At 46.1% G+C, this 13284-nt stretch overlaps 1 protein-coding gene across 1 annotated transcript; it reads left to right on the top strand.

Moving 5' to 3' along the window:
- Nucleotides 1-11136: 11136 nt before the first annotated feature.
- On the top strand, nt 11137-12937 carry DIO3 (iodothyronine deiodinase 3). The gene has a single exon (XM_009905091.2). It carries the CDS (start codon nt 11517-11519, stop codon nt 12339-12341), a length of 825 nt encoding a protein of 274 aa, XP_009903393.2. The 5' UTR covers nt 11137-11516; the 3' UTR covers nt 12342-12937.
- The last annotated feature ends 347 nt before the right edge of the window (nt 12938-13284 follow it).

The raw sequence follows: 13284 nt of genomic DNA, 5'->3' as shown, positions 1-13284 counted from the left end.
ACACATTTAACATTATGATACACTCCTAGTATTAATTTAGTCTAAGAGTAACTATTTCATAAGCACAGTCATATTTTTAATCAAAACCTTTTAGATTCATTAAAAGATCTTTGCAGTAATTAAAGAAATATCATGTTTTAAAGGTACATTTCTAATTGCACTCTTTTACAACATTAGCTGGAAACACTACCAACACTATTCTTATAGCAAAAGCAGTGACATTTTACATGAGATAAGGTTATCTGGTGTCTGATGATTATCACAATCAAACATCATTACAAGAATACGGTCAAAAGAGATGACATCTAGAAAACTGGGGTGCACAAATTGGGAATGAGTTTATAAAATGTGTGAGTTTGCAGAACAGGATTGGGATATTTCACTGGAATAATTTAATTACTTCATGGACTGAAGCAGTGCAAACAGGATAGAATCTAGTATTTCTTAGCTCAATTTCATGGGTATGGCAGTAAAACATATCACTATAAACTGGGCACTTGCCAGCTGTACATGGAGGAGAAAACTCTAGATGGTTCAGTCAAATTCAGGGTTAACACGAGTCCCTAAAGAGAGGCAGCTATGGTAAACAAGCACATTTCAAAAACACATGGGGTATTTCCAGCAGCGAGGGATGTGTCAGTCATACGTCACTGGAATACTGTGTAAAATTTAGGTCATCCCTTTCAAGGGCAGACACAGCTGTGTTCCATATGGGGAACAGCCACAGCCACTGTCCTGTTGCATGGGCCCCAAGCATGTGCCTAGGCTCCCATGTTTGTGTCTGGGAAATCCCATGCCATGCACCACACGAGCAGGAAATCCAGCCTGTGAGAAATGTGAAAGACGCAGATGGCCAGAGAGTGCACAATCCACCCAATGCTCTCTGGTTGCACTGGGATCACTGAGATGGGTTGACTCTATGGAGCATTGGCTGAAAAAACAGAGAGGCTCCAGAGCTACTGTACATAAACCTTTCATTTGTCCTTTGGGTTTCAGGTTGATCCAAACTGTATTAACAGCACTCATCAAATAACATAGCACATGTAGAGTACACCCAGCATGTCCCTGACATGCCACACTCATTGCCCAGGTGTTCGGCTGTCAAGCTGCATCTGTGTTTGTCTGTGACTTCCAGACATCAACCAGACTGATGAGAATGATTGTGCTGAACCAGTGACCATATGCAGTGCCAAGCAATGCTAACATGAGGCAAAAGAAGAGAGGGTAGAGCCATATCTTGTTCTACAATTAATCTCTTCCTATATGATGCAAGAAAATGGACTTGACATGAAACAGGTGCAGAAGATTGCTTCTAGGAAGATCAGAGAAATGGAAAATTCATTTCATGAGAAGAGACTGTGAGCACATCTGAATAAACAGGTGCAGATCAATATGTGCCTCAGCTGGCCTCGTACCGGCCCAGAATCTGTATAGATTGAATTAGCACTGTGCTAATGAAGTCTCCAGCAGAACTCACCAGCTCAGGCTTAGCATAACAGTGCCATAGCCCTGTGAGCACCAAGAGAGGGCCAATTTGCATCCCAGCTCACTCATATCATTAGCAGAGAGATCCTGAATCTGTCTGTCCCAATCAGTGCCAATAAGCCCCACGAGAGTTTGGATTGTTAGCCCCAGTGGAGCAGTGCCCATGGGGATAGGACAGCCCTCAATGATCTTAAAGGTCTTTTCCAATCTTAATGATTCTATGATTCTTTAACACACAGAGAAAGGGGAGGCAGGAAAACTGCCTAGGCAAAGAGACAATGAAGAGACAATTTGTTCGTTGGCACACGAACAAATGGTGTAAATCCACCATAGATACATTTAAGCTGGAAATATGAGTAATTCTAGTCACTGGGGCAGGAAGAGCTCTCATAAGCAAAAATGCAACTGATTTTAAGGTGATGTTTGATATTTCTGAACAGATCTCTGTTACACAGAGATGTCTGAAATTCTCCTAGTTGCCCTATAAGACCCCACCCCAAAAATCTCCATTAACTGTGAACAGCAAGCTGAAATCAGAAATTTAATTAAAAGCAGCACTTGTGAGCTGACTGCTGGCAGGCATTATGCTGGTAAAAAGTGACAGCTGCTTCACTGGCAGCACAATGTCAACGACTGCAAAGGAGGCCAAGGAAAAGGCACAGGCCACCACTGCCCAAGGACCACCCCACTCTGAAGATGATATTTGTAAGAAAGGCTTCAGAGCCTTTCATCTATGCTTTCCTCCAGCTAAGACACTTTACTCCTACTTTAACTTGTATTTTGCTGCCGTCTTCCTTTTTTCTTTTTTGGCTCAGTGGGAGCATAATGCCAATTAAAATTAGCTAAGAAAGAAAATGTCAGTTTTTCCAAAAACAACATACTTGTTTTTTAAAAAATTTCCCCTCATTATCTGGTAAATCCATAGTTTGTTTACACTAGTGGGCTTAGATCACTTTGAGCCATTTTAATTCATGATGTATTCTCCATTTTGTATATGATTCTCATTCTAAAAAGGGCTTATTACGACATTTTTTAAGGACCATTTTCTTGGTTTAAGAAATCCAAGCTTGATTTCAGGTAAGAAATACTAGCAAGGGATTAGTACTCTCACAAAATCAATTTTATTAAAATGTCAGAAATAAAAGTACAGTTGGATTCCGGGAAGCGGGTTTGCACATATGTTAATATTCAAAGGCAATTTGTGGCCCTTAAATTAAGTTTCATAGAGGAGAGTGGACCACTCCAGGTATCCACAATAATTCACACACTGAGAAGAGTGAATTTGAACCCAAATTTAATATCTACAGTTAAAGTAATGAGTGAATCTTTGGTTAGGTCTCTGCTGGAACTTCAGGTGGAAACAATGGGCCCTATGAAATGATGAGCTCTATCACATAGCTGTGCTTGTCACAACTTTTCCTTATGAAATGACCGTATTTCTTAGTCTAAGAATAACTTCAAATTTCACAGAAAGTAAGAACTGCTGAGCAGCTAAAAATAAAATGTCATAGGAGGATGCACTGTTAGGCATAAACATTGAGATCCTTTGAATCAACATGAGCTGTTGAGCTAACCTAAACACTTTGGGTCAGATCCCAATCCCAGTGAATTCAAAATGATTTGTGGTGAGAGTGAACGCTCCTCCTTTTATTTCTGTTTTCCTGCTATTGAGTATCAGATACAATGTTGCAAGACTATTCTGTAAACAAAGTGCAAAATTAATCACTTTCTGAGGAACATTTTATTCGCAGTAGGCTCTGTAGGGAAGGCATTAAGCCTAACTAAATAAACAACGAAGGTAAATAACAATACATAGAGAAAGTGAACAGATCTTCAGAAGATGCTAGTTTTAAAACCACTGGGTAGATGATGAAAGCAAAATATACTGCTTATAGGGAAAATTCAACGATTGAGTAAAATGCTGAGTAATTTCATTTGAGCATTAAATTATTTGCAGTTTCCTGCAATAAAAGGAAAAAATAGAACATCAATTCATGCCTTGTAATGCCAAAGATCTTTTCTCCATCCAAGAGCACAGAAGCTAGCAGGTTTGCACAATTTCATGTCAATTAAAATATTCCATATAAACAATGCATACTTGTCCAAACTAACTGACTTCCACTTCCAGTTCTTTCTGGGCAAAGTCTGAGAAAGAAATACCTCATTGCAATATAAAATAAGCAAATTTTTTCTGCTTTGGAACAAATGAAGGATTACTTGCAGTTCAGATACATAAAAACCTTTCTATCTGGCCGCAGAGGCCTGTTATTAGGATATGTCAAACCTGTCCAGAAACTTCTTTCTATTATTGATAAACAAGCCACACATTAAATTAGGAGATTAGATGTGTATTCCTTCCAGTTCTTGTGTATGTTTGTTATTAATCCAAAGCAACAGTGCCAAACCCTGACCACAGAAATACTAAAAATAAATACCAAAGGTCTGGGAAGAGAAATCCTGAGGTCACAAAAAGAAGGTAACTTCAAGGGAGTATCCTGGAAATTAAGACTATAAATCATCATGGGCTGAAAGAAACAAATTTCAGCAATTGCATAATGCTATTTTACATGGCTAAAAATAATGAGTCGTGGGGCAAATGCCAGGAAAAAAAATCACTGGAAAACTTCACAAACATTTATGTTCAAAGAAAAGGCTTGAAGCAAGTGTGTTATTTGACGAGAGTGCAAGTGCACAGCAATGGTGCCTTCTAGCCTCCTGTTCAGCATGTCAATTGCTTCAAACAGATCTGTCATGCTTAAAGAGATCATTTACACAAAACCAGACCATGCTCTGGATGTAATATATATTTTAGTGATGTTAGGGAAAAAAGGTCAGTAGACTAATCATCTCCATTTTATATTCAAAAGTAGGCTGACATTCCTGCCTGTCTGGGTAGAGTAAACTCCTCCATTCTTGCTAAAGTATTTGTTCCTCTGCTCTACAGCTTATTCAAAACCGCTAAACCACTGCTGGGTAAAACCATTATATTGTAGAAAATGAGGGTCACCCTGAAAAAGATTATCCTAGACATGATCCCTAAAGATTTTTCATGAATAAATGTTTTTTAAAATGCTATTTTTCCTGTCTTCCCCTCTGAGTCTGTACAGATTGAAAATTCAAATGTGTTTATCAGTTCAAGCAGGACACATGCAATCACCTGAAAACCTGAGAATTATTAAATCATATTCTTTTAAAATATTTTATGTTTTACTGCACTTGCTGAGGAAAGTGAGGCCACAAAAACTGCACCCTGAGCCTTCATCCTTCCTTTTGTCTGTTATCACGCTTCATGGCTTGGGCAAAATGCTGAGCACAAGGAAAGCACCGGGAGTTTTGCCACTGATCACTATGGCTTTCACACCACAAACGTCAGGGCTCTGAGAATAAGCCTGTGACAAAGGCTGTCAGGCAGCAGTGAGACTTCTCCACGGCAAGGGGGCTCAAAGGAGTGGTGTTCCTTTTACCTCAACAAAAGCTGGACCTGATTTGTCAATTCACAAATATCCCCTTTTGAGAAAACAGCACCCTTGCCATGCTGCCATTTAAAGGATTGCAAACTAACCTTAGTTATCAGCCTGCTGCTCTCATCTTTCTAAACAGTGTTAGTTTATTGAAATTTGATGTCACATGCTGAAACCTACTCTGTTATAAAACACTGCATGGGGTGACTTCTGTTGCAATCTTCTTAGAGGAGATTTAGATTCAAACAAATTGCATCTCCTCATCTTCCTCTGCACCACACCTGAAACTGGTATGAACAAAGACAATGGAAGAAGTATTTTCTCTTTCTGCCAAGGACTTCATCTGTATTCAGTGTGTGTAAAGGTGCCACTTAAATATAACTCTATGGGGTTCCACTTCTGGACTAGACTATTGTCTTTGCTCCAAAGCAAACCATTCAGATGACTATAATTATACCCTTCTACCAGGGGGTCCAGCCTGAGCTCTTGAGTCACAGCAGCTTTTGAGCAGTTTCCTTGATGAGTAGCAGAGATGTGTTTAGCACAGGGTTTTACGGACAATGTAATTTCTTACTACTGAAGGAAGTGTGTTAGCAGCTGCCGCTGCAGCTGACATTGGCAGCTCACCCTCAAAGACAACTGTGCACCCCATTTGGCTACGCTGCCCAGCAGGACCTTGTAACATCCACTATCACTTCCTGTACATCTCCTATACTCTTCCACTACACAAAAGGGTTAAGACTACATACATTTTCTTTGCAGTGTATTTGGCCAGGATATTTCTGAACTTAAGGACATTGAGACTCTTGAACGTGTCCAGAGAAGGGCAACGAGGCTGGTGAGAGGTCTCAAGCACAAGCCCTACGAGTTGATGCTGAGGGAGCTCAGATTGTTTAGCCTGGAGGAGGCTCAGGGGAGACCTTATTACTGTCTCAGGGGAGACCTTATTACTGTCTACAACTACCTGAAAGGTGGTTGTAGCCAGGAGGGGGTTGGTCTCTTCTCCCAGGCAACCAGCACCAGAACAAGAGGACATAGTCTCAAGCTGCGCCAGGGGAAGGTTAGGCTTGAGGTGAGGAGAAAGTTCTTCACTGAGAGAGTTGTTAGCCATTGGAATGGGCTGCCCAGGGAGGTGGTGAGTCACCATCCCTGGAGGTGGTCAAGAGGGGATTGGACATGGCACTTGGTGCCATGGTTTAGTAGTCATGAGGTCTTGGGTGACAGGTTGGACTTGATGATCTTTGAGGTCTCTTCCAATCTTATTGATTCTATGATTCTACGATTAACACGCTTTCACTATGCCATTTCACCCACAGGTCGTTTGATAGTATTGCTAAGGTAGTCTGGTGGGATGGCCCTCTTACGCCTGACCTGTCTGCATGCTGTGGCCATTTCTCTTGTGCCTCCTCTGCATTGAACGTGTGATCATTTCCTTTTGTCATGAGCCAATTTAGGGAACTAATCTGTCAGGAAATAACTCATTTTTCTAAAGCCAAGCTTTTCTGTCCCGTTAGTCCCCAAACCAGGTCACTGCAGATCACAGTAGGATCACAGAAAACACAAGGCAAGCAGAAGTAAGAAAGGATTAATAGGATGGAAAGTTGTGCCTTTTGGTATTCATCAAGTTGCATGGTAAACTGCACTATTACACATCGGCATAGGGGTTCCTAATGTAAACCCAGTCACCAAAATCGTCTGGGTATTAATTTTTTTTTTCTTTAATCCAGAACCTTTTGGTTATTTAGTTTCTACCACACAGCTGCTAGCACAACAGGAGCACTAGCGAGCAGCATTGTGGAGGCAGGTGCATTAACACATCAGGGGAACTCTAGCCTTATTCAAGCTGCAGACCTTTGGTTTGTGGCTCAGAGACTCAAGAAAATGTTGGGTTTCACCTTAGTCATGGTGAGACCTGAGTGTTGCACCAACAGCTGTGGAATCAGTCCTCCCTTCAAATCAAAGAATCCCTTACCAGTTCAACGCAGGCTCAGCAAGAAGTTGGAGGAGGGGGGTGAAAAGGGGAGGGGGGAAGAAAGGAAAGGGGGGGGCGGAAATAAATGTTAAGAACTTCAGTGCAGGGAACCACTTTATCATATATCACATCCTTGCCATGTAGTCGAAGGCAACAGTGCCAGGGTGGGGAAGAAGAGTTGAAGTCTGTGGCACAGCACTTTTTCTCTTTCCACTCTCAAAGCTACTTAAAGCATTGGCTAGGTGTTTGACTTTTTGTATTTTTTTCTGAGTCATGTATATATTTAAAGGATAAAAAAACTCACCACTGAACAGGAGGGAGAAAAAGAAAAACAGGTGTCATCTGAAAGTGGTGAAAGATTAAGAGGGATGTAGGTCCACAGACAGCACAGACTCCAGCTTATGGTAACTTTTTTCCAGAGATGTCACTAAGAGCAAACAACTGCAAATGCAGTTTACCCACCTCCAATTTCAGCAATAAAACATTTACTCACTTCTTACAGATACCAGACAGCTGAGTAATTCACCACTGCACTACTGCACCTCTCTGTAGCCACTGGGTATCTGCTTACAGGAGAAGAAATTGTCCAGCGTCTACTTCAGGGATGGATCCAAACTTCAGTGAAGTCTTTCTCGTTTCCTTCACATAGAGCTCTAGCACATTAATGACATGTAGCTGAGATGACATGGGAGGTGGAACTCTTCCAAAATACATTTAGTTTCCTGTCAGAAGGTATTGCGTGCCTTTGCACAGGAAATTATAAAATAGAAAATAAACATATAAATACACCATTTCAACACATCCTCTACATCAAAGCAGACCTGATGTTTTTAATTTCATCTTTCTGAGGTTTTGTTTTTATAAGTTGCTGAATTTATTTTGTAGCTCCTGCTTGTGAAAAGAACTTTAAATAGTTATAAATTGCATTTATCAAATTAAGAAAAACTACAACTATAAAGCTCTCAAAGAAGGAGATAATGTGAAGCCTTTATGTGGGGACACACACACAAACATGTATATTTAAGTTAGTAACTGCTGAACCACAGACCACATGCAGAAGAGTACAAACCACCCATAACCAGATGTGCCATTGCAAATGCCATATTTTAGCATATATTCTATGAAATCCTCAATGAACAGGAAGACCTAAGTTTCCACACTATTACTAGCAGCAATATGGATTCCTAGAAAGACTGAGTACCTTTGTGCACCTCAAAATAATTCAAGATCCAGCTGGGAGGTATGGCCCTTGTGAAGTAGAGAGAAGGTTTACCAGAGTGAAAACACATGATTTTGAAAACCATCCAGCAAAACACAGAAGTGAGAACAGCAATGACACGTCACTTCAAACCTCCAGAGAACCAAAGGGCTGCAGAAGGAATTCCACCCTTTCCCACGAGGTTTTGCATAAATACACAAGCTCTGTACTTCAACTGAATGCATCGGCACATGGCTTGTAGAGCCATGCAGAGCCACCATTTTGGTATGAAACAGCAGCCTCGGGTTATACATGGATTTTCATATGGTAAGAAAGTGTAGCAGTGGAGTGCTGGAGCAAAATGCTTTAGTTCTCTGCTCTATCCACAGCTGAATAGGAAATGTTAACTCAAAAGTTTCCTTTAAGTTATAAAAATAAAGGATTTTTTTTTTCCAGGGAATGGAGAAAAAGTAATTTCCAAATGCCCTATCCAGCTACAAATACATTATATAAGACCAAATACTTTTTTTTTTTTTTTTTTTTTTTTTTTTTTTTTTTTTACCTTGGAATATCTCTCACTGATCTAGTAGAGCAAAGTTTGTTGATATATACAGGGTTGCAAACTCATCTGTTTACTCAGGCTTTTGTCTGTCAGCAGAGTTTGAAGAGATTGCTTTGAGAGGTCAGGTTTTTTTTCCTGGGGGTTTCTTCAGAGCTACCACAATTTGTTATTGCATCTGTTTAGAGACTTTAATTTGTGGTTTTCAGGATTGCATAACTGTACAGAGAGGTGGTGAGAGGCCCACATGAGGAGTTCAAAATAAGTTTGACAATATAGTAAATATCCACTCAGTAATTTTCCCTGGACTGAGCATCACAGAATGCCAAAAAGGTTATTAATCAGGCTAGTGTATTAGCATGGTTTTATGAGGACTGGAGCATACGCTCCCATTCAGATGCTAAAATGCTGAATTCTCTTTACTTGTTGTTGACGCCAACTAAGGTGATGCATCGGGGGGCTGCAAACCAGGTGCCTGATTAGATTGCTCTGAAACACCCTATTGAGAACCAGATAAAGAAAAAGTCAAATGAGATTTCAATTTTGCCTTTTATTCAGAGTTCTCACAATAAGTTACATAAAAGTGAAGTAAGTCACCTAGGCTCTCATGAGAAGGCTGAGCATTAGTTTTCCCATTTTGCAGATGTTAGACAGGAGGCACAGAGATGTGCACAGTCACATGTGAGAAGTGCAGGCTGCACCCAGGGAGAGCTGCAGGTCCATGGAGTCTCTTGGAATCTGCACCCAAAGACTTGGCATCGGCCATAGGCAGAAACAAGGTGCTCAGGACCCACACTTAACACTTGGATCATGTATCCCCAAAGTCAGCACAGCAGGCAGCGGGGTGAGCAGCAATTGTAGCAGAAGCTCAGGGATGTATGAGCTGCATTTGCATAGTAGAGGGCAGTGTTCAACATTTCGGACAATTAGTACCCCTTTTGTGAAGAAGCTAGTAAGGAAATGGTAGGTACTATGCAGGCTAGGAACCCTGCATCAGTGGAGTGGCAAGGCTGTGAACAGAGCTAGGGCTGTGTCTATCCTCCAAAGTAGATTTAAACTCTGTACCTCTGAGAAAGGACTCTATCCAATCCAGTAAGGAATTCAAAGACCATAAGTTTCTCCTGACTGGGTAAAGACTGAAGGTGGCTCATCTCTGCACCCTGCAAGCATTTTGCTGCTCGTACACAACCCACTCAACCTAAAACCAGCCCTTACAAGTCTGCTCTGCGGACAGCACACAAGGTAGGCACCTGATCGTGTCCATGAGATGACACTTCATCTATCTGTTTAAGGACTTTGCTAGATGTACTCACACAAAAAGCTTGTGTTTATACTTCACTCGACAGCAGGAAAAAGTATATTGCTGGCTGCTCGTGGGTGGCCATAAAGGAGCATCTGCCCTGACTTAGAGCTCCAGTGAAAAGGGGGATGTCACGGAAAGCAAGACCTTCCTGGCGCCTTCACCGTGCCTGCCGGGCGTGACACACTCCGATGCACCCAGCCGCGCTCCAGTCCCGAGATCAGGGCTGAGCTGGCAGGAGAGGCCGGGCATCGCACGCCCGGCAGACCCCGGCTACACGCCCAGAGCGAGACGTGATGATCTTCCCCGAAGATGCCGGGGCTGTCCCGACCCGGCCAGCGTCGACCGCTACCAGAGGCTGCCTTCGCAGCACGGCCGAGCTCCGCCTTCACACTTCGGCGCACACCCTTAGCCTCCGGGCCTGCCTGCCCCCTGGGGCTCTCCGCGGTGACCCCCACTGCGAGGGCCCGAGTAGGAAGACCGATGACCCCGCACCCCTCATGGGAAGACCCGCCACAAGGCCGAGGCCGCACCCTCCAACTTGGGACCAGGGCAAGGCATCGGGGGCGCGGGTACCCTCGGGCAGGGATGGCAGGGCCCCGCGGCTCCCCTCCCGCAGCCGCCGCCTCGGCGGCTTCTCGGGCAACAGCTACCCCTAGCGGCCGCAGCGCCGCCCCGCGCCCCTCCTCCGCCGCGGGGCAGCGCCCGCCAGGGCCCGCGCCCACCTGGCACCCCCCGCGGCGGAGCCCGCCGCCTCCGCTGGGGCTAGGGCAGCCCTCTACGAGGCTAGGGGCTGCCCGCAAGCCGGGATAGCGGCCGCCTCCCGTCCCGCCGCCGCGGTGGGAGGATGTGGGCGAGGTGCCTCCGCGGGTTCGAGCCGCGGGTGCCAGCCGCTGGTGCCCCACCGTGCCGGGGCGTGCGGCGGGGCGGAGGCCGTCCCCAGGGGCGACTGGGCTGGCGGGGCGGGGAGGGGAGAGGGAGAAGTACAAGGAAGGATGCGGAGCGGGCGGCCCATCCCTGTCACCTGCAGGAGCTACACGGGACGGCTCCGGCCCCTGCTACGGCTCTGCCGCGGCGCCGGCCCCGCTCTCTCAAAAGCCCGAGGGGAGCCGGGCCGGGTCGGGTCGGAGAGGGGCGAGGGTCGGGGTGAGCCTGTTGCATTGTCCTTCGCAGGACTGTTTGCGAGAGCCTGCCGCTATCTGCGGCCGCGGACCCCGGCGGTGCCCTATCTCGGACTCTCTGCTGGTGCCTGATAGCGGCTGCTCCCTGCTTCGGTGCACGTCCCTCGCAGCTCCTGCCGGGGCTCTCTCCCCTTTTGTCTGTGTATTTTTAGGTCATTAGAGTGGAGGGGTAGGTAATCCCCAGGCTCAAGTTCCAGAGGGGCGGGTTCTGGCCGGAGGTGGAGTCACTTTTCATTTAAATCCCTGACTATAAAATGGGCTTAAAGAGAAGCGGGATCTCAGCCGTGCTGCACAGACCCCAGCAAAGAGGGTGCGTGGGGGCCCCTAGGCAGCCAGCGCCCTGCAGCACAAGCCGCTGCGATGCTCCACTCCCTTGGCGTTCACACCTTGCAACTGCTCACCCAGGCGGCCGCCTGCATCCTCCTCTTCCCCCGCTTCCTGCTCACCGCGGTGATGCTCTGGCTTCTGGATTTTCTGTGCATTAGGAAGAAGATGCTGATGATGCCCACAGCTGAGGAGGTGGCCAGCGCCAGCGAAGGGCTGCCCCCCGACGACCCCCCTGTGTGCGTGTCCGATTCCAACCGCATGTTCACGCTGGAGTCTCTGAAAGCTGTGTGGCATGGGCAGAAGCTAGATTTCTTCAAGTCGGCGCACGTGGGCTCCTTAGCCCCCAACCCTGAGGTGATCCAGCTGGACGGGCAGAAGAGACTTCGCATCCTAGACTTCGCCCGCGGCAAGAGACCCCTCATCCTTAATTTCGGCAGCTGCACCTGACCCCCATTCATGGCTCGCCTGAGGTCCTTTCAGCGCCTAGCCGCGCACTTCGTGGACATTGCCGACTTCCTTCTGGTGTACATCGAAGAAGCACACCCCTCCGACGGCTGGGTCAGCTCAGATGCAGCCTACAACATCCCCAAGCACCAGTGCCTCCAGGACAGGCTGCGGGCAGCTCAGCTGATGAGGGAAGGGGCGCCCGATTGCCCCCTGGCCGTGGACACCATGGACAATGCTTCCAGCGCCGCCTACGGCGCCTACTTCGAGCGGCTCTACGTCATCCAGGAGGAGAAGGTGATGTACCAGGGAGGCAGAGGACCAGAGGGCTACAAGATCTCAGAGCTCAGGAGCTGGCTAGACCAGTACAAAACCCGGCTTCAGAGTCCCAGCACGGTGGTCATTCAAGTGTAAAAAGGACCTGGCAAGAAGTGCAGTGGTGGGGACACGAGTGGAGGGCGGGAGGAGAGGTGGGGAGGGAGAAGGTTCTGTGATGCGGATGGCAGGAACTGTCTTCACCCGGGGACACTCGAAGGAGGCTGCTGTGCAAGCTTTCGAGCAAGACGTGCCATAGTCCTTTCTCTATTCAAATCATGTTGATTTGCCAGCCACGCTCTGTCAATACTGTATTTCCATTTTGTGTTTTGTAAATAACTCTTTTTCTTCCTTCCTTTCTTTCTTTCTTCTTTTTATTTCTTTTTATTTTAGAAGCGTTTACTATTTTTAAGGAGTCTCTCTTCCTACGGGATCTGTTCCCAGCTGCGTGTGTGTGCGGGTGTGTGTCTAAAAAGTTGTGTACAAGTGCTCCGTACTGCCTAGCAAGTGCTAACTGGGATTTCTAGTATTTCTTTGTGATGACCGATTTTGAAATGGGTTAGTCTAATGCCAGGAAATCGCGTCTGATGTTGTCAAGTACTAGAACTGCCAATAGCCAGAGCTGAACGGAATGTCCTATTTATGTGGGGGGGTTTTGTAAGACGTTCGTTCACCTTTTTTTTTAATGAATTTTTTTAAATAATAAAGGTTGAGTAAATACACGTCTAACCTTGACTGTCTCTCTATCTCCAGACCGCTATGTACACTTTCCCTTTTACCGCGCTCCAATACCCCTCCGCCGGCGCGGAGGGGAAGGCGCAGCGGCAGGCGGGAGAGGATGCGCTGCTGGGGGCTCGGGGGCGGCGAGACGCTGCCGCGCCCGGCTATGGGTACTCGCTCGGATGCGACAGGAGCGAGCACCGCCCGCGACCCAGAGGAGAACGGCGGGGTATAGGGCGTCCCCACTGGGAAATTAAAACCTCCGGGGCTCCCGGGGTCCTAGAGACCGGCCCGGAGACTGTGCGCTCCCTCGCTGACCCTG

The sequence above is a fragment of the Dryobates pubescens genome, chromosome 5 (assembly GCF_014839835.1).
Source record: "Dryobates pubescens isolate bDryPub1 chromosome 5, bDryPub1.pri, whole genome shotgun sequence".
Classification (NCBI taxonomy): domain Eukaryota; kingdom Metazoa; phylum Chordata; class Aves; order Piciformes; family Picidae; genus Dryobates; species Dryobates pubescens.
This window is presented reverse-complemented; position numbering and strand designations above follow the sequence as displayed.